At 41.7% G+C, this 24,867-nt stretch overlaps 1 protein-coding gene across 1 annotated transcript; it reads right to left on the bottom strand.

Moving 5' to 3' along the window:
* Positions 1–407: 407 nt before the first annotated feature.
* On the bottom strand, positions 408–4,746 carry LOC131239774 (uncharacterized). The gene is made up of 3 exons (XM_058237645.1): positions 4,582–4,746; positions 4,311–4,410; positions 408–842 (listed from the first exon to the last, which is right to left on the bottom strand). Exons 1-3 carry the CDS (start codon positions 4,586–4,588, stop codon positions 755–757), a joined length of 195 nt encoding a protein of 64 aa, XP_058093628.1. The 5' UTR covers positions 4,589–4,746; the 3' UTR covers positions 408–754.
* Between the last annotated feature and the right edge of the window lie 20,121 nt (positions 4,747–24,867).

The following is a 24,867-nucleotide window of genomic DNA, read 5'->3' as shown; positions in this document are numbered from 1 at the left end:
ACACAAAAACCCACAAATGGCTTATATTTTACCCACACAAAGCCTGGCCCACCACTGACTTTGATCTCTTCTCAAACTCTAGCACTGATTTTCTCTCTTCCGAATTCCTCTCTTCATGTGCAATGCACATGCCATTCCCCTAGTGATGATTTAAAAGAGAAAGCAAGAGGAAAAGAAGGGCTTTCAAGAAGTTATATTTGACCATAGTAAGTGAAAGGATTGTAGATTTGCAATCAAAGTCTGTGCATTCACCTCGAAGAAGAAACCATGAACCTATGAAACAAATCATAATCAACTTGTAGATTTAGATAGTCGATTAACTCTTACAGAAGAAACCCAAAGCAAAACCACAAGAATGAAACGTTAGCAAATGCAAGTTACAATAGAAAGCATCAGCACCGCAAGCATTCAATACAAACGGGTAGAAAACAACTACATAGAAGGTAAAGCACAGGTAAACCGTAACCAATATTTTGGATTCAGATCCCACAAAAGCAAACCAGAACCATAAGAAGTTCGCAGAAACAGATGGCAAGGTCTGGCTCAATCAATGGAATTCAAGAAAGGGACAGATTAAGAAGCCATAGACAGCCAACCAAGTTGTACGACAGAGAAATATAAATTATGTCCGAAATTGAAGAGATCATCAACATAGACAGACCATAATCCTTGACACTCCCACCACATACAACAACGAGAAAATAAAACCCTAAAAGCTCTACCTCCATCATTCAATTAACAAGATGACATTCTGCTACTTGGTGCCTTTACTTGCATCACCGCCACTAGAAGTAGATTGTCCTGCTTTCTTCGCCGCCTTCTCTTGAAGTGCCTTTGCATCCCTGCAAAAATAAAAAATAAAAAATCAGCCCACCAGAATCAAACCCTGGTTTTAATAAAGACACTTTACATGCAGTAACCTCCAACCACAAATTTGTCCGAGAGGAATGTATAGAACCCAGTGACTCAAGACTGTTATCTTCTGCGCATGTGTCACCACTGGTTCTAATTATGTTAAAATAATCCTAGAGATTAGAGATTGAGTAAAAACCTAACAATCGTTCCACTAACCAGAATCCTAAACAAACTCTAACCACAACTGCTTTTGGGAAACAACTTTACCTATCTCAGAGGGTTGTTTTACATGGCCTGTGCAGTGGTGAAACTAGAACGTTAAGGGTGTGTATGAATTCGCGTGAGGTTGTGTCACAACTAGCAATCCATGACATGTTGTCAAGGCTAGCTGATCACGGACATGCTATTGTTGACTAGTTGTTCCGCCCATTGTTTCCCAAACACCATGGAGCATGGACTGGATAGATTGTGGCACATGTGAGGAGCTTAAGAATGGTTGATGGCACATTTACCCTTGTACCTCATTTTTTAGTGCTTGAAGATTGATAGTGGCACATATGCACGTGTTGGATGCTTGAACTTGAACAGTCAAACAAGTGGCACATTGGAACATGTCATGCATGTGCATGGATAAGTGTGATCCTCAAAGGCACATAGAACATAAAGTGGCATTGACAATTAGTTCCACCTCTCAACCAGAGACACCCAATCCATGGTTAAAGGGTGACATATCCATGACTAATTGCTCAAAAGTGCATTAGTACTTGTGCATAAGGGGGATGACAAACTGTGGACGTAAATAGTTAATGCAACCAAATGGCCACACAAGCCAATTGATCAAGATTTGAATAGAAGACCCACATCTCACATTGTACGGTCCACACGAGTGCACAAGAAAAATGCCCACTTTCCCTTTTTAGGCCATCCCTACTTTCCATATTTAGGCAAATCTCTACATTAGGAAATTTCTATTTTTTTTAATTTCATATCTTTATATTATGTAAGAAATAATTTTAGATTTTTCTTATTTAGGTGATTTATTAATTACAATGTTTCTTATTTTCTCAGATTTTGGTTCACTAAGTATTCTATCCTTAAATTTCATAGCTTTTATTACAGATTGTAAGGTGTGATTATAAATTAGGCCTATGGCCTATGGAATAAGACAAGTTGGATGATATTCTCTTTTATGAAATTCTCTTATTTTCTCTATGGTAGCTGTTGAAGGAGAAAAACGATCTCTAGTTCATGACTAGAGGACTGCTGAGCTTGCTCACAGTCTTGCATTCGTGATCTCTAGCATTTGGCTAGAGGATTGTTGGGTCTTTCCCGCAATCTCTTTCTTTTCTTATTGATCAATTTGCTTCCCCTTTCACGGTTTGCATTAAATTGGTATCAAAGCAAGTTCTGCTCTTAGAAAATTGGAAAAAAAAAAAAAAAAAGAAAAAAAGAAAAGAAAAGAAAAGAAAGATGTCATGGATAGGAAGATGTTCATATGTATCATACAATTATCCCTATTCAAACTCCCATGCCTTTCTATATCCATTGTGCTATTCTCATCTGAGTTACTTCGATGATCAAGATCGACATTCATATCACCTTGACTCATACCCATTTTCATATGTGCCTTAATCGTGATTCCTTTCAACTAACAGCAAGGCCAAAGAAGATGCGCAACAAACGAGGATCTTCGCAGGAAATCATGACTACCAATTTAAACTCGATGACAAGTTGTTTTTCAAAGCCGGGTCAAATTGATGCAACCAAATGGCCACACAAGCCAATTGAACAAGATTTGAGGAAAAGGCCCACATCTCACGTGAGCACAAGAAAATGCCCACTTTCCATTTTTAGCCCATCCCTACTCTCCTTTTTCTTTCAAATCTCTAGGTTAGAAAATTTCCTTTAGCATGGAGTAATTATAGATTTTTCTTATTTAGGCACCATCTTAATTACGATGCTTTCTTATTTAGGTAGTTTCATATTTTCTCATATATTGGCTAGCTAGGAATTCTCTATTTAGATTCTATTGCTTTTATTACAGATTGTAAGGTTTGATTATAAATAGGGCTTATGGCCTATGGAATAAGACAAGTTGGATGATATTCACTTTTATGAAATTCTCTTATTTTCTCTATGGTAGCTGTTGACGGGGGGTGATCTCTAGTTCAAGACCAGAGGACTGTTGAGCTTGCTCACAGTCTTGCATTCGTGATCTCTAGCATTCGGCTAGAGGATTGTTGGGTCTTTTCCCGCAATCTCTTTCTTCTCTTAGTGATCTATTTGCTTCCCCTTTCGGGGTTTGCATTAATAGTTGTCCAGGACTACATGTTGGAAGACAACTCTGCCCAAATCCAAACAACATGTAAGTTTAGATAGAGAGAAACCAAAACATGGGATTCTCAAGAAAAGGAAAAGTACAGATTCCAACAATAATTCTATTGTTTGGTTTGGATTAATTTTCCATGCAAATGATAAGAGGTTAAGAGTCAAATTGCAAGATCTATCTCCCACAACCTTGGAACTCAACATTTTACGTGTTTTCTTTGGGAAAAAAAAAAAAACTGATATGCACGTTTTCTGAGTAAAACTTTAGAAATGGAACACATTTTCGTTTCCAAAGTATTCAATGATTCCGAAACACCCCATACGTATACAAGTGCTAGCATCATTTACAGGTATAATACACAAATCAATAACAAACACAGTCATCGAAACCACATATAGCTCCTTCCACGAAATTATAGTCTACTCAGAGATCGCTGGCCCAATGGAAATACCATCGGACAATCCATTCTCTTTTCATTAGATCAATGGGCAAAAGTGTCAATATACCTTCCAGATTGGGAAATCATAGCCATCAAATCTTTGCCTTCTCATCTACTGCATGTGCAGAAGATTGCTTGATTATCTTCTTAAGTGCCTATAAGGTGTAGAATTGTTCTAAAAACAACATTCAGAGAAAGTTCTGCTAGAATACATAACACATCACGGCATTACCCGTTGGATTGGGGTCCTTCCCAATGACCTGAACTGTTAATATGATAGACCTCGACATGAGACATGAACGGTGGATACCCAATATACCCAAAAACCCATCATAATGAAATAATTAAGCCCATCTATCATCCAGGGGTTGAGGAGAGCATCTATTTTTCAAAGGCAAATGAGCCAAACAATCGAGTGGTTGAAATATTCCAATCAAAGATTACAAGTTAGGCCCATCATATAGATTTGGATCATGGACAGATGGCGCAGATCCAAAGGCAAAAATAAGGAAATAACCAGTTACAATAGATAAGGAAGTATTCCAGTCAACCCCTTTTACGGAATTCCCATTCCAGAGCGGATCCCCCATCGGGTCAACGATCATCATCTGTGGAATTTAAAATTTAAAAAAAAAAAAAAAAAGAAAAAAAAAAAAAGAAGAAGAAGAAGAAGAAGAAGAAGAAAACCTTTCTCGGCGTTGCTCAGGGGTCAAGCCATCATCTTTGCCCTTGGCCTGTTGCTTCCTGGCCTGCGCCCTTTCACGATCACGTTCTCTCTGATTACCGCTTGCTTTCCATCAAGGCCAAACAGATTTCAACTCAATACGATTTCCTTTTTCTTTCTTTCTTTTTATTTTATCAAAATCATAAAAAAATAAAAAAATTGAAAGACAGACAGATCCATCTAATCTAATTCATAAAACAAGATTTTAAGAAAATCAAAGAAATTAAAGGATATGAGTCATTCTCGAAAGGTCGAAGTTGAGAAGGAAAAACAAAAAGCTGTAGATTTGAAGAGAAGGAGATAAAGAAAAGGGAAATTTGGAAGGCCTTCTCTCCTCCTCCTCTCTCTCTCTCTCTCCCAATGTCTACTACGCCGATCGCATTCGTCTCTAGAGAATTCCAGACCCGTCTACGAATATATGAATCGCGCCAGCGTACCTCGCGCTAGGTAACTTTCGCTGATCGATGTCAACGTCAGTGAATATTTCATAAGATCTACTCCGTCCATCATTTAACATGACCTATGATCACCGTTGAATACAAATATCATTAGTATCCAACAGCCACGTAGGTCACACCATAAGAAAAAGTTGGAATGGGACCCTCACCGTTCGTTAGTTATGTGTAGATCTTACCTGGTGTTTATCTACAATCGAATCCATTCATCTTATATGCCTGGCCACCCCAAGACGAAAGAGTTTCCATAAAAAATCAAACGTACTGAAAAGCTCAGGTGGGCCACACCCCAGAATTTAGAGGTTTTACGTATAATGGTTGAATCAGCCTATTTTTTGGATCAAGGCCAAAGAAGTGGTCGTGAAACTGATGAACGGTGTGGATTTCATACACGTTGGTTCTCTTTCCGTTGAAGGTACCCATACGCGGACGCGGATTGCGTCCAACCCCCACCGGTCTCCAGCTGCGAACGGGCATCAGCTTTGAGTGCCACCGTGACGTACGGGTTTTATCTACACCGTCCTTCCATTTTTTTAAAATCATTTCAAGATATATATATATATATATATATATATATATATATATATATATATATATACACACAAAAATGAGACAGATCCAAGGCTCACGTGGAATATAAAATAGGGATTAAACTCTTACAGTCGAAAACTTCACGGGCCACCGAAGTTTTGGATGGAGCTGATATTTCTGTTTTTTATTTATCCGTGTCTACGTAACTTTATGAAATAGGTTGGATAGATGGAGAATAAACATCACGGTGGGCCCTAGAAGAGTTTCAACGGTGAGAATCATTATCACCGATGCTTTTTGTGTTGTGGTTCACTTGAGCCTTGGATCTACCTCATTTTTGGGATTATAAACTAAAATGATAGGAAAAAATGAATGGACGGTGTGGATAAGATCCATACATCACGGTGGCTCAAAGCTCCTGCCCGTTCTCAGACGGGCGGGGTAGTACGCAATCCGCGTCCTGAGCCAGGTACACAAGAGTTTTCGGAGTTTAGCGGATGCGAGTTCACCGCTCCTCCTGCGACAGGAAAATATGTAGGGCCACGGATATTTCGGTGAGAAATTCAGTCCGTCCATCACTTTCTCTGTATTAAAATTGGACAGGAATTCAAAACTCAGGAGATCATTAAAAAAACTCAGGTGGGCCACATCAGATGAAACAGTGAGAACAAAAATATCCACCGTTGAAACCTTTTTAGAATTAACTATAATATTTATATGCCATCAAAACCGTTCATAAGGTTATTACCACTCACATAAACTTTAGTCACAAAAATACAGAAAGCTTCTGTGGCCCCATAAAGTTTCCAAAGGCAGGCGTTCAATCTCACTGTTTCATATGGTGTGGTTGACCTGAGTCTTGGATCTGTCTAATTTTTAGATTATTTTCCTATTTTGATATTCAGAAACTTATGGACGGAGTGGATTTGTGAATGACATCCTAGTGGGCCTCACGTAGGCAATTCAGCAGCACATTTTTATTTCTATTTAAATAATAGTGTATCGACGTTTCTGGTACAAGAGGCATACATAGAGCATCCAACCCATCAAACAGATGTTCCAAAATCCAGCAAATACAATAATAAAAAAGGCCAGCTTTAGCCCATTGGAAGGTTTATGTTGTGTTCATGAGTTGATAGAAGTGGCTGTCATGCACGTACCATTTTGGCCCACGATTCTTAAACTTGACAATGACATGATATTGACAGGTGGGTCCTTTGAAAAGTTATTGCCAGGGAATAAAGTGAATAAGAATTATTTTTTCTACTAAAATATGTGAGGCAGTGTTATGTATGTTCTTGATCGACACCGTCCATTCATTTTTCCCTCTCATTTTAAGGCCCGAGCCCAAAAACAAGGTAGATCCGAAGCTCAGGTGAAGCACACCATGAGAAAACATGGGAAATGAATGCTTTCTTACCTCGGAAGTTTTAGACCAAGCCTTCTTTTTCTTTCATCCATTTATGTTTGATGTTTTAAACAGGTTGGATGGCCGGTACACATCACTAGGACCCCAAGGCTCAATTAAAATTTCAACATAGGTGTTCAATTCCTCTTGTTTTATGTGGTGTAGATTATTTAGACCAAATTTGTCGCCCTTCACAATGAGCAACTTTTCTGAAGCACAATTTTACATGTCATACCTTTTGAGTACCCTAGTAATATAGACCCTCTGTGACAGACTGAACAGTCAAAGTGTTCTGTCACGGCGAATCTCAATACCGATGACATAAAAAATTTCACCAAGATCTTTTATTTCAAACCTTTGAGATAAGAATTTCTTGGTGTTACTTAACATCCTGATATCACTGCTAGCCAATAGAATGTCATCAACATACAAAATCATCATAACGAACTTACTCTCACTGGTTTTAATGTAGACGCATTCATCTACAGTGTTTTCTAAAAAGCCATATGAGAAAATTACTTCATAAAACTTAAGGTACCACTGTCGCAATGTCTGTTTCAACCCATAGATGGACTTCTTAAGTTTACAAACCAAATGTTCTAAGCCAGTAGCTACAAAACCTTCGGGCTGCAACATGTACACATTTTTATTCACATCTCCATTGAGAAATGCAATCTTTACATCCATTTGACGTAACTCTAAATTCATATGAGCTACAAGAGCCATTATGATCCTGAATGAGTCTTTCTTGAATACTGGTGAGAAAGTCTCCTTAAAGTCAATGCCCTCACATTGGTTAAAACCTTTTGTAACAAGTCTGGCTTTATATCGTTGGACATTACCTTTGGAGTCCCGTTTGGTTTTAAATATCCATTTACAACCAATCGGCCTTATTCTAGTGGGTAATTCTATAAGATCTCATACTTTATTGTCCTGCATGGATTTCAACTAATCTTTCATCGCATCAAACCAACGAAAAGGATCAGCACTTTGTTTGACTTGTATAAAGGATTCAGGATACTTTTCCACCCCTATGTCAAAGTTGTGCTCCTGTAAGTATATAATATAATCGTCTCGATTTACAGGCTTTCTTTCTCTTTTAGATATTCTCAATGATTAAGCTTGTTGGGTCTGATCTTGACTTTTCTCATCGGTGGTTTATATATGAGGTTCTACATGGTGCTTTGCAATGACTGCAGAATCGACTACATCATTAATGTCCACGTGATCCGAATTGACTATGACGAGAGTCATAGTCATTTATTCCTCAAATACAAAATTTCTTATATTAGTGCTCCCACTGTTTTCAGTATCCTCAATGGATCTGGCATTCCTAGTCTCAACAATCCTGATGGAGTAGGAAGGACAGTAGAATCGATAGCCTTTTGATCTTTCTAGGTATCCAATAAAGAAACAACTTACGGTTTTAGGATCAAGCTTCTTTTCATGCGGGTTATAAATTTTGGCCTCAGCAGGACAACCCTAAACATGTAATATCGGAGACTTGGTTTTCTCCTATTCCACAACTCAAAAGGATTTTTGTTTACTGCTTTGCTAGGAACCCTATTTAGTATATGAACTACGGTTTGATCGCATCACCCCATAGAGATTCTGACAATGTCGAATTGTTGATCATGCTTCGCACCATATCCATAAGGGTGTAATTGTGTCTCTTAGCCACACTATTCTGTTATGCAGTACTATGCATAGTGTACTGAGCGATAATGCCACAATCTTACAGGTATCTAACGAATGGCCCTGGATTGCGTCCTAATTCGTCATATCTGCCATAGTATTCACCACCACGGTCAGATCTACCAACTTTAATTTTCTTATCGAGTTGATTTTCAATCTCGGCCTTATAGATTTTAAAAGTATCCAGGGCATCTGATTTCTCACTGATAAGGTATAGGTACCTGAAGCGAGAATAGTCATCTACAAGGTAATAAGATATTTAAACGTGATAAAATATTTGTGGCCACTCCATGAGGCTGTAGGGAATGGTCCACAGATATCTGTATGTATAACCTCTAATAGACCTACACTTCTGGTTACACCTTTCTTTCTAGTTCTAGTTTGTTTCCCTTTTATGCAATCAATGCATACTTTATAATCAGGAAAGTCTAAAGAATGCAAAATTCTTTCTCGCACAAGCTTGTCTAATCTCTCATGAGATATATGGCATAACCGCCTATGCCACAACATGGAGGAATTCTCATAGTCTAGTTTTCGCTTGGATCCCACTACATTTCCATGCAAGGAATTAATGTTATAGACGTGAGAGGCAATCAAGTCTAACTGGTATAAGTTATTTACTATAGAGCCGGTTCCAACTTTAATCAAAATAAAGTAAATACTAAAACTTTTATTTCCAAAGTGGAATGAATATCCCAACTTATCCAAACAGGAAATTGAAACTAAATTACGCCTTATAGACGGCACACAGAATGTACCTACTAAATTTAAAAAAAGACCAGACTTCAACTTAAGCCTACAGACTCTTATTACCTCCACGTCAACCTTGACACCATTGCCTACATATACTGAGCGCTCCACATCAGTTGGTGGCCTGACCTGTAGTAATTCCTGCATAGAAGTGCATATGTGAATAGTAGTTCCTGAATCTATCCATCAGGAATCTGCTGACACATCAGTCAAATTAGATTCAAAACAGACAAGAATAGAATGATTACCTTTATTTATGAGTCAATCCTTAAAACCTTCGCAGTCTTTCTTTAGATGACCCATCTTTTTGCAAAAGAAGAACGGTTTGCCTTTAACCCATCTGCATTTAGATCCATTTCCAGATTGATTCTCATGGTTTCCAAATAGAGGACCAGAGAATCTATTATTAGAACCTTGTTTTCTTTTCCCTTTACCTTTCTTTCCATGCCCATGTCAATGATTGGAGGTCACCATATTAACATGTTGACCTTTAACCGTCTGCTTGATTCTGTCTTCTTCTTAGACACGTTGAGTGATAAGTTCATCCAATATCTATATGTCCTTCAGAGTGTTATAGTTTACTAGGAACGTGCCGAATTGGGGAGGTAGGTTATTCATGATCAAATGAACCAGTTGATCATCAGTGAGTACAAGCCCTATAACACGGATCTTAGAAACAACTTCGATCTGCTCTACAATGTATTCACGGATGTTGCCTTTTCCATCGTAGGACGAACGAGTCAAGTTATTCAAAAGAATGCCCACCTTAGACTTATCAGATTTTTTTAACTTTTTTCCCATTTCAGTCAGGAAAACTTTGGCTTTATCTGTTTCAGGCATGACGCCCTTTATAGATTCAAAAATCGAATACTTAATGACTTTCAGGCATGTATCATTTGACCTAAACCATATAACCCATCGATTATATTCAGCTTCAGTGGCATTATTAGATGGTTCTGGTAGTTCTGGTGTTATCAGGGCAAGATCTAATTATAGATACCTCAATACAACTTCAATGGCGTTCTTCCATTGAGCATAGTTAGACCCATTTAAGGTAAGGACTCGATGTGTACTAGTGGGAATTGAGACTTAAATATAAGACATACACATATACTCACATTAGTTCATTATTTCACAAAATAATTTTGTGATTGTAAACAATAGAATATCAGGCAAATTAAATCAATTCAGTTGTTAAGAGAGGCATCAACTGAATCATCCAAGATGAAGATGGGCCCATCCATCATATCTTGGTGAGAATCTGTTACATCATCATCATTCCTCCTGTGGGAGGTAATAATAACATGTTAGTGATCCTCCTAAACATGAAGCTAAGTGATGTCAGTGATGTAAATTTGAGACACTCAACACCTGTGGGTGAGATGAGTCTTTCAGCTTTACATTACCTATACCATTTACTCCACCCGTTCACGTGACTGCCATACGATAATCATCTGTGTTTTCGTTACCGTACGCATGAAAATGTGAACGCAACTGTATGCAATCTGCTTATCCCAATGTTACAAGTCTGTACTTGTAATATTTTCATCGATTGAAGTCACTATGGTGGCTAACACAACCGAATCCAACATTACAAATATGGACTTAAGATTGTGATGATAACCTTGCCTCTCAATGGATTGTATCTTAATTAGTCAATACGGCCCACAAGATGGTCGGTATTCATCATTGGGAAATATAGGAACCTTAAAGTGAAACATATTGATAATTTTCACATCAATTATTCCAATGGTCCATATCAACTCCTAAGGATGGGTGACTGGCCAATTATAGGGCTAAATTAGTACTTTAATGTGATCAGTACATATATAATGAGCATAACTAGTCTGACCTCTGATATTCACATGACATATAGATAGTATCTAACATTTATAGTTTGATGTGCAGATCCATCCATGGGTAGCTATAAGATGGACGGATCAGTCTATAATCGTAATATGCCATTAATTATCTATCTAAAGAGTGAACCAAACTACATGCTCATTGTAAACTGAACTTATGGATAAGATGTGGGCCTGTTGAGAATTATATGGTCCAAAAGATGAGTCAACCAAACGTCCATGCGAATGATGTACCGATGTAGCCCACTGAATGGAATGGATCTAAAATCCCATGAAAAAATGATGGACCCAACGCATGTATCAGGCCCAAGTGGAATATTCGAGTGAAACCTGAATGATGGAATGGGCCCAGCATGAGTGTTGGGCCCAACTGAAAAAGTTCCGCCGGATCCATTCACAGGTCTACAAGGCGGGCCCGAATAGACTTAAATCAGGTCCGCTTACCCGATAGATAAAACAGGAGAGATACCGTCACTATATTCGCAATAGGGCTGAACGCCCTGTTCTCTGCACAGTTGCCCCTCTCTGCGAAAACATTCTTAGACTGCAAGAGAGAGAGAGAGAGAGAGAGAGAGAGAGAGAGAAGCACGTCGTTCTCCCTGTCTACTTGATGTAACGAGAAGATATGGATCTCTGTAGACATCATCAGAAGTAGCATCTGCGACTGTGGCCGCGGCTACCATTGATGAAGGCGAAAGCTCGTGACGCTGGCAATGACTCTGGATAGAGGAAGGGAGGTCGAGAGTCATCACCTCTGTCTAACTAAACGAGGTTTGTCAATGGCTACCGGTCCAACAGATCAAGGTAAGTGGCCAGATTTGAAAGGTTTGACGGTATAAGAAGTCTCTGATCAGCTGGATTTAGGGTTTTTTCAAAATCCTTATATATCTGTCTGGATTAGGGCTGATTTGGAATTCCCCTAATTTCTGATATGAGATCCAAAATCTCTAATGGGAAGCATAATCTGAAATTCCCAAATAGAGATTCAAGTTTTTGAAATCTCTAACCGATTGCCGTATACAGGGATTCAAAATCCCTAATCTCAACTGGATTTTTGGGGTTATAAAACTGAAATCCCCAATACAAGATTTGGGATTTGAAATCCCTAATTCTGGATTTGGGATTAAAAATCCCTAGTTGTGGATTTCTGTATTTAGGGTTTTAAATCCAAATTCCTAATTTGAAAATCTAAATTTAGGGATTGGAAATTGAAGACCCTAATGTTCTGATTTGTGGATTCGAAATCGAAATCCCTAATCTTCTGATTTGGGGATTCGAAATCGAAATCCCTAATTAACTGGATTAAACTGTAATGGATGAATCTGATCATCCATGCCTTTTGCACAGTGGCTCTGATACCAACCGTGGGACTTAATCTATATGCGGAATAGGCCTACGGATCTATTTGTGCATGGGACATGGTGATCAGGGGTTCAAATAGTGTACCTAGATGAGACACCGCCATGGAAGCCGGATAAGAATACCAAAATACCTGTAGATCTTAGGATCTTCCTCTCCTTCACACCCTTTATGTAATTCACAAGATGGGACTTGAATTCTACCGTGGTGTAGGATCAAGGACCCAGCTCTCTTATATAGAGTCTGTGAGGAGAGAGTTTGAAACCCATCACAACTCTCTCTTTCGACGCTCCACATTGTAGCATCCTAGCTCAACTCAAATAGCTATCTACATAAGACAGCTATAGCATTCCAGCCATAGTACGCAAAGCTGTGCAGATGGACTACGCAATGCATCACCTGAAGTGAGGCCCACTGGTCTACTCAATCATCCCGTCCAACTGAATGACAATCCAGACCATTGATCAGTAAGGCCCACTAAATAGAGTTCTTACAACACATGTATAACAATGGACCTATAAATTTTACTACCATAATTTTGGTAGAATGACTTAGTTTTACACCATTGCTTTTAAGGTGAAGTTACAACCTTATTTCTTCTTTTCCTATTAAGTAATTAAAAAAAAATTGCTTATTTACAATTCATTTACCGTGAATTTTGAAAAACAAAGAGGCCCTTAAAATAAAAAATAAAACTAAATCGAGAGTTTTTCATACTTTTCCTCACTTCATCCAACATCCTTTGGTAAAATGAAAAATTCTACAAGAAATTCTTAAATTCCATGCATGCTTTCTTAAGGCCCAGTTTGATTATGCATTTACCACCATAATGTACCATAAAAAGGAGTACGTTGCTTTACCAATAAAAATCCTTTGTATTTGAATATGGTATAGGATATTATTTTCCCAATGTTGAAGTGGTCCAGGAGCGTTGGTGGTAAGAGATCTAAGATCGAATCCCCTGTTGTTTGTATACACCAACGTCCTAGCTCCGAATAAAACAACCATTTGTGATTGGTGCAGAACCCGACAGCCCATCTACAATATGAGTACTTGAATATTGTTTTCATTGTTAACTTTGAAGACTTGTTGACTACCTTCCTGGAGAGTCTGTGTTGGTGAGAATCGGGCATGGCATTGGATGGTTTGTGAATGTGGGGCCCACATTCATGTACGTGCCTTACATTGAAGTTGTCCATTCGTTTTGAAAGGCTCTCTTTAGGGCATGGTCCTAAAATGAAATAGATCCACATCTCAAGTGGACCACATCACATGAAGAAGTGGTGATCATTGACCATTAAAAACTTTCATGGGCCTTAAAAGTTTTGTATCAAGCTAATATTTGTGTGGTCCCTCCGTACAAGTCTTTGTAAATTTATCATCAAGTTGGATGACAATTAAACATTCAGATGGTTCACAAGAAGTTTTTTGTAACGTCTCAAAAAAATCCGTACAAGGACCCGAGTACCACCTCAAGCAGAAATTACCCATGACCATATCCTTTAGAAATTAGGTTAATATTAGCAAGTGCTAAACTAGAGTGCTTATGAAATTAGTACTAATCACTTTAAATATGATCTGCAATACCCAAAACGTGCAGAATCATTGACGCTACATTACCCTAAAATCTAGAATCCATCTTTAAACCCGGTTGCTCTCGGGAGCATACCGAAACTCCGTATCGGACCTGGACCGCACGTCGAAAGTCCGATTATCCCAAAACTATATAGATATGACCGCATTACTAGACTTGACAACTCCCTCGAAAATCAAGTCTTAACTGTATCTAAAAATGCACAACTTAATCCCGGAGCGAAGTGTGTGAGAAACGTGAAAATATTTAGAAATAAAATCTGAATTTAAGTAATCTGAGTCGTGTCACTTGAGGGTCAAATATAAGGATTCATACCATCAGAATCTGACCCAAATACACCCTCGGATTAGGAGAAATATCCCACACATATCGATGTACTTGTGGCCCTGATCGAATGACCGTGACCGTTGAACTGAAACTAGTCCGCCATGGCTGATTTGTAAATTCGATCGGGACAAAAACTCAGCCTGACCTAGATCCATGGTCAGGAAGCTTAAGTCCGACCGCACGTGGAAAGGGGGCCACCAGAAGTGCTCTGTTGGACCGGAACATTCGTATTTGGATATAACTTAAGTATACCTTGGCCCTGGGGCCATTCCGATCAAACCTGGGCCTATATAAGGACCTTAAACACTCTCTCTCATATGCCATACGAATTTTGCAAACCCTAAGGGAAAGAAGAGAGAAAAGAGAAGAAGAAAGTGAGGAAAAGAGAGAGAGTGAGAGATAGAGGTTGGGATCTTTCCCTGACGCTCCACGTGCTTAACCACCACTCCTGTGTCGCTATACGGGCGATACCAATCCCGTTCTTAGGTAAGAAAACCTAATCCTAATCTGTTTTAGGGTTTCAGATAGTGTAAGTTATGAAATAGCTAACCTAATTTATGCTATAGGTTGTTAATCTACCGTAGACAAAGATTTAACTTTAAAACTGAGTTCGTTATGAGTCTACCGGTGAAAGGTGCGGACTATAAATGTATAGGTTATGGTTTTTAAGGCTTTCAATGTCGATTAATTGTTTATTACTGATGTGGGTACAATTTCATATGCCAAATGCGATGTTTGTATCACATTTTTGATATATATGAACTATATTGAGTTTAGTGTATTCCATGTATATGTAGAAGTATCGTATACGTATGGAATTTGAACATGTGTTTGCCATGATTAATTGTCGTATGTTTATGCTAGTTGTATGTGTAACAACTCCTTGGTGAAAGGATTTGCCCTAAGATGTGCTATCACCAACATACGTCATGTATGTTAAAATGTGTTGTCTAAGTGTTTGTAGAAATGTCTAAATGAATAAGTGTGTAATAAATTATACATTAAATAGGTGTTGAGAAGAGATTCTCAACTATCTTAATGATGTGTATGATTTCTTCCATGTAACTTACATTCTTTATCCGTTTTACTTAGACACTGCTTATGTGTGAATTCATATTTAAGTTGAAATCCATCAAATGCTCACATGCTTGTATGATTGGAATTGTTGATCCATTACTGTTCTGATTAGATTGTATGATTATCTGTTATAATTGAATGTGTTTGGGACTATGAAATAGTCCAGGCAATTGGTAAGAGGTTCTGATTTGGTGGCTGAGGTTGTCTCGCCACATAGGATGTGATCGATGAATCCGAACCGTACTTGGGATGTCGGCAGTGGTTAGGCCACACGGAGTGCTTACGCACTTCATGTCCATCAACTCAACGTGCGCTCGTACTAATCGAGCTCGTCAAGTAACCCGATTGACCCGATGTATGTTCACCATGTATGGACGCTACTGCTTGAATCTAAGGTACCAAACTCACCAGTGAAAACCCTTTTAAACCTTGGTACCTCGATCTGTTAAGACTCATGAGTTGGGAATGGTGGTATGGGATACCATGGTCGAGCTGACGGCCTACGCTGGGGTGACGAGCCTCCCCGTAGTGACCAGTGAGCAACCTAGACTCGTGAGCTGAATACGGTGGTATGAGACATTGTATTCGAACTGTCGGCCTACACTGATAAGGTGACGAGCCCTTTGGAGTGACCTCAAGCGTACGCTAAGACTGCGTAGAGGCGATGAGTCCTTACGTAGTAACAAGAGTACACTAGGCCTGTAGTAATAAGGTAATGAGCCCTTTACAGTGACCTAGAACCATACCATCATATGAGATTTACTAGGACTGACGACCCTAGAATGGATCATTGTTTGGGAATTGATATAAGGGAGGTACCTTAGCTTCCCAATCCTGCTGTATGAAAGGGACTAATAATAACTCGGTAATCACGCTGATTTCATCGCACTGCATGTGCCCCGGGTTGAAGAGTACAGAGAGAAGAAAGCATGCCGCGACCGTAAGATGGTGTCGCATGAGGGAGTGTAGGCGAGGGTATGCATCATGCTTACATTTCATCATTGCATTAATAAGAGTATCTAGGAATGTCTGATATGTCTGCTTTATCATTACTGCTTGACTGAATTGATAACATGTTAACCTTTGCTCTATGATCCCACTGAGTTGATCACTCACTCCCACGTTCTGGGACGGTGTTCTGAACACCCACCAGACTCTGTCTTAGTTGCAGATGATGATACGACTCAGGAGGCGGAGCTCGATTGCTATGACGATCAGGATGAGTTCTTATATATGCAATTCTCCGGTGGTTTCGCTTAGGCCATCTGGATCGACGGGGCTATAGGGTTTATTATTGTAGTTGAACTATTTTGAACTATTACATGTATATGGTGACTCAGTGATATATTCATACTCTGGAGACCGATCGTGATCCTTTTGGCTCATACACGTTTATATACATTTTTCAGTCTTCCGCTGACGTTATATGAATTGCTCTGGAGTATGAATTACTGTTTGGTATAATCCCACTCATGATTAATGCACTAACACAGACAACATTTAATCATCATTATTTATATTGCATAAGTGATGCGTTGGAACTCAGGAGTTAGACTTTTACTCGACACCCGATTTTCAGGGCGTTACAAGTTGGTATTAGAGCATGATTTGGATTAAACTGGACCTGGGTTAGGGTCACACAACGTACGCTGACATTTTTCAATATAGTTAGGTGCAAGAGAAATCTAGAAACAAGCTTAGGATTCCCCGATTTCGCCAATTGGCAAAGTTTACCAAAATCGATCATTTTGTTCGGGTCTATACCCATCCGTGATTGCATGAGTCAATCCCAAATCACCCCTAGACCGTCAATTGACGGGTTTCGATCATGTTTTATTTCGCCTTAGCCATTTAAAATCGGTAAACTTGAATACACGTCAGAATTTATTTGAAATAACCTAAAACGAGTCAAAACGGAGTGGGGGGCCAAACGAGACACTTCCAGGGGGACCCATGGTGGGACCCACACCTTTTTAGGACCCAGGGGATAGGAGGACCTCGCCCAAAGGGCGAGCCCTAGCTGGAAAGTCCAATGACCGGCGAGGACCTCGCCGGTTTGGCGAGGCCTCGCAGCAAAACGGGCCTGGCCGGGCGGACCGACTAGGGCCGATGGGTCGTGGGTGTTGTGTGGCCAACGTTCGCATGTGGGGTTGGTTAAAACTCCTCCTATGCTACCTCCCCTTCACAAACCACCACCTCAAGCTTTCCTTTTCTCCAAAAATCCCAGATTTTTCACTCAGACCCCTCCTCAAAATACTTCTTTTCTCATTTTCATGCAACCCTTGCACTACCCCCTAAAAAAACCTCTACCACAGCTGCCAACCCTTTCCATTCTCTCATTTGAGCTCTTAAACCCTCCATTTGAGTCTCAAATTCGTGTAAACTCACTAACCTATCCTATTTCATCATTTTTCCTCTTTATCCCCTTTCATTTGAGCCTACATAACCCCTTTTTGTAGCTTAAGATTCCAAAACCCAACAATCCCTCTTCTAATCTTCCTCATTCCTTTAACTTTCTTCATTACTTCTCTTTTTAGAACACACAAATACTATTGTGTGCTTCAACGATCTTGTGAGCCCATAACCCATCTTATTCCCATTTTTCCTTCCATTTCAATGGCTCTTTTTGAGCTTGTGACGACTATTTCATCTCTCATGGGAAAGAAAAGAGCTCCTGTGGAAGAAGTTGAGCCTAGTTACCCTGCTCGTTCGAGGAGACCGAGAGGTGCCACTACGAGTACGAGCGTCACTCGGGAGTTTCAGACTAAACAGGATCTTGATCCCCAGGTTCTCGTTGGAAGGACTCTGTTGGCGGAGCTGTCACATGGAGTTTATGAGGGCCGTAGAGTCCTTTTTGAAGCTCATGTGGATGCAAGGCTATTTGGGGAATACCTCTTGCTCGAGCGCCTGGAAGAGGCCGGGTGGGGTCCTCTTTTTGAGGGCGAGTATCGCGCAAATGTGGGCACTGTCCGAGCTTTCTATGCCCATATTCGAAAGCCTACGCTGGAGCCCTTGCAGTTCAAGATCCCTTGTGGAAGAGATCGGGAAGCCACAATTGACGTTGGTTTAGTATCTCGGCTTATGAATGTGCCTCTTGGCAAGGTACATGCAAGTGAGAAGAATCTGAGGAATGCACGTGAAAGAGATCACCACACACGGACCCTTTGTGGCCAACTGGTTCAGTAGCAACCCAACAATAGCCTTCTAGCGACCAATATGACTGGCAACTTCCGTTTACTTCACCACATCTTTACGTTCAACGTCTACCCCAGGTGGAGCAACCGCAGCGAGTGCACATGCCTGATGGTAGATTTCCAGTATCAAGTGAGGCATGGAGAGAAGCTGTGTGTGCCTACGTATATTCTGTGATAGATAGTTCTCACCACAAGCTCTAACAGGAGGTCAGATTCGCTCTCATTCAGCCGAATCATATGCAAGATTGCACATGAGTTTGGCTATAGACTTGGGGCGGAAAAGTCAGTGCCGATCCATTACATCAATGAAGCGACTCTCAATCAGATGGGAATCGGGCCACGGCAACGACAAGCCCGACTTGATGAGAGTGAGGATGAGACAGAGAGTGAAGAGGAAGAGAGTGAGGAAGAAGGGGGAGTTGAAATAGAAGAAGAGCAGAGCGAGGAGGCCCATGATACAGATGAGAGCTCCCCTCCTATGGCACCGGAGCATGGCACTGTTCGAGCTCACTTAGCTCGACTTGAGGAAGGTCAGGCTGTCCTACAACAGGATATAATGGATCTTTGGGGCCTTATGAAACACAAGTTTAAGAAAGTGACTCGCACTTTGAGGTTCATCCTGTGCTGCCTATAGGATAAGGGCGCCCCTCCTCCGTCGCCAGACTTAGATGCCTAGACATCCATGCCGTCACCCCGTAGCTTGTTTTGTTGCTGTGTTAGGATGTTTGCGTCTGTATGCATCTTCTATCATGATTCATGTAACACTGTATTCCATGTGTTGTGACAAATTTTGGTAAATGAAATGCATGCGGTCTCTTTTACTATGAAGTTGTGTGGAATGTTTAAAGGATTGTGTATTGCTATGCTACATCTTACGTAAGTTGCACCCTATTTCATATAGAGAATGCCACCTAAGGTCACGTGGAGCACGGCACGGCTCACACTTATTGATTCGATGGACCAGGCACCTCCCTAGGGTGAAGGTCGTACGGACCCTGGTTTGGACCCGGTTCGTGAGACTATGCCTGAGCCTCAGCCTTCTACTGGTCCTACAGTTAGGCCGCCACCTTACACACCACCGATTCATGAGCAAAACCGTGCTTCTTCTTCGACGCAGCATGAGACTCAGTCGGCCCCACTTACTGATAGGTTGGAGCAGTTGATATGATGATGATGCACCAGCAGCACCAGCAGCTCTTGGCCACTGTTGCAGGGGCCCTAGCTCAAGGTGGAAGTGTGACTCCACCTTCACCATCTGTATGCCCTGCTGGGACTGTAGGGCCTTCTGCTCAGGATGAGGGTGTGCCTTCACCTGCACCTGCTATATACCCTACGGGGAACTTGGGTATGAGTGGCCTCCTCGAGCAATTCCAGCGCTTGCGGCCTCCTACCTTGCGGGTTCTCACAGACCCGAGGAGGTCGAATATTGGCTAGACCGCATCTCTAAGATGCTGAGGATGCTACACTGTACAGAGCCGGAATAGGTCGAGTCGGCCACCTTTATGTTTGAAAAGGAGGCCAGCTTGTAGTGGGATAGTGTCTTGCAGACCATTACAATTGACTATGTATGGACGTGAGCAGCTTTTGAGTTTTACTTCCATGAGAAGTACTATTCCCAGACGTACCGGCATAGAAGGAGAATGAGTTCTTGCGCCTTAGACAGGGAGGCATGTCAGTGACAGAGTATGAGCACCGATTTACGGAGTTGGGCAGGTACTTCCCTACAGTATTTGTTGACGTGCAGATGCGGATGCGGCATTTTTTCAAGGGCTTACGATCTGATATTCGCTCGAAGATGTGTTGTGCTAACATACCCTCCTATGCTGAGCTAGTACACATGTCTATGCGGGCGGAGCAGGATGGAGATCGATTGTCACGTTCTCGTGGGCCTATGATCCCTAGGCCACGACCAGATATGCCGAGCAGGCGATTCCTCGGGAAGAGATCCCGTACCGACTCTCCTCCCAGGATCGCGGCGCCACTAGTTCTGATGAGCGAGCTGGTGTGATATGTATGTATTATGGGAGACTAGGTCATGCTGCGGAGAGCTGTTTTACACGCATGAGAGATAGTGGGTTTTCGCCGCCACAGAGAATCGACCGCCCTCGCCCTCAGGTTATATCGGCACCACCTCTACGCACGGCACCAGCTCATCCATCATTCCGGCCACCTGTACCTTGATCTAGGCCGCCTCAACGGCCTATGGCACCTTAGCCCAATCGTTTTCAATAGGCTCGAGTACACTCACTAACAGCTGAAGCATCAGAGGCAGCACCTACGCTACCTATAGCTTTTGATGTTGCGGCACATATCCAAGGTACTCCAGTCTTTTTATTAGTGGACACCGGGTCCACTGTCTCTATCATATCGTGTATAGCAGTCAAGCGGCTAGGGTTGGAAACTAGTCCTATGGTTGGGGTGAGAATCCTTACTGCCATAGGGACTTTCTCGGACAATACCAAGATCTGTAATGAGTGTTCGATAGATGTAAGGAGCGGGACAGCGCTCCTCGACTTGATTGTCACCCTATTACATCATTATGATGTCATTCTCGGTATGGATTGGCTCATAGAGATGAAGGCAGAGATCGACTGCGATTGTAGAGTAGTGACAGCTCATAGACTAGAGGGCACGACCTTTACTTTCCTAGTACAGGTCAGTTGGCCCTATCGCATTGATTGTTATGCTTCCATGCTAGAGGATGCTCATAGTCCAGCGCTTGAGAACACTCCTGTGGTCCAAGAGTTCTCAGACGTGTTCAGGAAGATTCCTGGACTACCCCCTCAGCGTGAAATTGATTTTACCTTCGACCTAGTGCCTGGTATGACACCTGTATCTCTTCCGACCTATCGCATGGCTCCGTGTGAGATGGAGCTGAGGAAACAGATCGACGATCTGTTAAATGCTGGCTTCATACGACCGAGTGTATCTCCTTGAGGAGCACCCGTGTTATTTGTGAAGAAGAAGGACCGTTCACTGTGGTTGTGTATTGATTATTGCAGATTGAACCAAGTGACGGTAAAGAACAAGTATCATTTGCCCAAGATAGATGATCTGTTCGATCAGTTGAAGGGGGCAAGGTATTTCTCGAAGATTGACTTGCAGTCGGGGTATCACCAGTTACGCATCAGGGATAAGGACGTGCAAAAGATGGTTTTTAGGACCAATTTTGGACACTATGAGTTTTTCATAATGTCGTTCGGCCTTACGAATGCTCTAGCCGTGTTCATGGACTTGATGAACAGGGTATTTCGGCCATTCCTTTTCTGATTCATCATCATGTTTATTGATGACATCCTTATATACTCCAAGAGTCGGGAAGAGCACGAGGAATACCTGCGAGCAGTTTTGGATACTCTGAGGAAGAACCAGTTGTTTGTACAATACAAGAAATGCGATTTCTGGAAAGAGAAAGTCAAGTTTCTGGGACACATGGTGTCCAAGGAAGGGATAGCTATGGACCTTGCCAAGGTAGCCGCAGTTCAGGACTGGAAGCAGCCCGGATTGGTTACTGAGGTGAGGAGTTTTCTTGGTCTGGCAGGTTACTATCGCTGATTCATTTGGGATTTCTCGAAGATAGCTAGACCTTTGTCTCAGTTGATACGAAAGGATCTAAAGTTCGCTTGGAATGAAAAGGCGGAAGCAGCTTTTCAGGAGTTGAAAGACAAGTTGATGTCTGTCCCTGTGCTAGTATTACCAGAGCAATGGGTCAAGTATACGATATATACGGATGCGTCTCGCGTCAGTTTGGGCGGCATTTTGATGCAGAAGGACAGGGTTATTGCTTACCTGTTGCGACAGTTGAGGAAACACGAGGAAAACTACCCTACGCATGACCTGAAGTTAGTTGTCATCATCTTTGCCTTGAAGATCTGGAGGCATTACCTCTACGGAGAGGAGTTCAAGCTCTTTTGCGACCACAAGAGCCTCAAATACATATTCACTCAGCGGGACCTAAATATGAGGCAGCGGCGTTAGATAGAAACCTTGAAGGACTTCAAGTTCGAGGTCTCTTACCATCCCGATAAGGCCAACCTGGTGGCAGACGTACTAAGCCGCAAGAAGGCATTGTCGTTTACGGCTCCGTTGATGATAGCAAAGTGGGACATGGTAGAGTTTGTGGGAGACTTTGAGCAGAAACTCATGGTGGAGGAGTTGTATGAGGGCATCGCACATATTCGAGTACAGCCCCTCATTGATGACAGGATTATCGCAGCTCAGGTAGACGATGAGTTGTTGGCGAAGATGAGAGGGTAGGTTAGTGCAGAAGAGGACTCAGAGTGGAGTGTTGGTACGGATGGGGGCTTACGTTACCGTGGCCGTCTATGTGTCCCGAACCTCCCTGACTTGAGGAAGGAAGTTCTTGAGGCCGTTCATGATTCTAGGATAGCTATGCATCCAGGCAGTACGAAGATGTATCGTGACATGAAGAGGTCGTACTGGTGGGACAATATGAAGGCTCATATAGCAGATTACGTGTCACGTTGTCTCACGTGCCAGCAGGTCAAGGCAGAGCATCGCCAACCTCCTGGTTTGATTCAGCTCATGCCCATAGAAGAATGGAAGTGGGACTTCACCTCTATGGATTTCATTTCAGGTCTACCGAAGACGAGGAAGGGTTATGATTCCATATGGGTGATCGTGGACCGGTTGACAAAATCAGCTCATTTCCTCTCTATCAGAGTTTCAAACTCTGCAGACGAGTTGGCTAAGTTATACATCAAAGAGATTGTACGTTTGCATGGAGTTCCGTTGGAGAACGTGTCAGACCGAGACACGCAATTTACATCTATCTTCTGGACTCGCATCCAGGAAGCAATGAGTGTGAAGTTGAAGTTCAGTACCACGTTCCATCCACAGACGGACGGGCAAACATAATAGGTGAATCAGATTCTGGAAGATATGTTGCGGGCCTGTGTGCTGGATTTCAAGGACAGTTGGGATGATTGTCTTCCATATGCAGAGTTCGCCTATAACAATAGCTTTCGGGCGAGTATTGGAATGGCTCCCTATGAGGCCTTGTATGGGCGCCCATATAGAGAGCCGCATTGCTGGGCAGAGGTTAGTGAGAAAAGTTTGATTGGCCCGGAGTTAATTCAGGCGACCTCAGAGAAGATCGACATTATCAGGCGCCAACTGCTGACAGTGCAAAGCAGACAGAAGAGCTACGCCGATATGAGGTGGCAACCACTAGAGTTTGAGGTCGGAGACCATGTGCTCCTCAGAGTTTTCCCTATGAAGGGAGTCCTTCGGTTTGGCAAGAAGGGGAAGCTTACGCCTCGATTCATTGGCCCATTCCAGATACTTGATCGAGTAGGGGCGGTAGCGTATCGCCTTACTTTGCCCACACCACTTGCTAGTGTACATAACGTATTTCATGTATCTATGCTGAAGAAATACGTTCTCGATCCTTCCCACATTATCAGATGGGAGCAGATATAATTGAGCGAGGACGCTACATATGTACTGCAACTGACGCGTATCCTAGGCAGGAAGGAGCAGGTATTGCATGGCAAGGTCATTCCACTTGTGAAAGTGTCATCACGTGGAAGAAGAGGCTACTTGGGAGACAAAAGCCGAGGTTCGAAAGAACTACCCTCAGATTCTCGAGGAGTACGAAAAGGTACTAATTTCGGGGACGAAATTTTTCTTTAAGGGGGGTAGATTGTAACGTCTCAGAAAAATCCGTACAAGGATCCGAGTACCACCTTAGGCAGAAATTACCTAGGACCAAATCATTTGGAAATTAGGTTAATATTAGCAAGTGCTAAACTAGAGTGCTTATAAAATTAGCACTAATCACTTTAAATATGATCTGCAAGACTCAAAACGTGCAGAATCATTGACGCTATATTACCCTGAAATCTAGAATCCATCTTTAAACCCGGTTGCTCTCGGAAGCACACCGAAACTCCGTATCAGACCTGGACCGCACGTTGAAAGTTCGATTACCCCAAAACTATACGGATATGACCGCATTACTGGACTTGACAACCACCTCGAAAATCAAGTCTTAACTGTATCTAGAAATGCACAACTTGAGCTCGGAGCGAAGTGTGTGAGAAACGTGAAAATATTTAGAAATAAAATCTGAATTTAAGTAATCTGAGTCGTGTCGCTTGTGGGTCAAAGATAAGGATTCAGACCGTCAGAATCTGACCTAAATACACTCTGAAATTAGGAGAAATGTCCCACACATGTCGATGTACTTGTGGCCCTGATCGAGTGACCGTGACCGTTGAACTGAAACAGGTTCGCCACGACTGAT

Source organism: Magnolia sinica, chromosome 3 (genome assembly GCF_029962835.1).
Source record: "Magnolia sinica isolate HGM2019 chromosome 3, MsV1, whole genome shotgun sequence".
Taxonomy (NCBI): Eukaryota; Viridiplantae; Streptophyta; class Magnoliopsida; order Magnoliales; family Magnoliaceae; genus Magnolia; species Magnolia sinica.
This window is presented reverse-complemented; position numbering and strand designations above follow the sequence as displayed.

Coding starts and splice junctions, on each gene's coding strand:
- LOC131239774 (XM_058237645.1), bottom strand. Junction 843..4,310: donor CCTGAGCAACGCCGAGAAAG/GTTTTCTTCTTC, acceptor TTATTTTTGCAG/GGATGCAAAGGCACTTCAAG.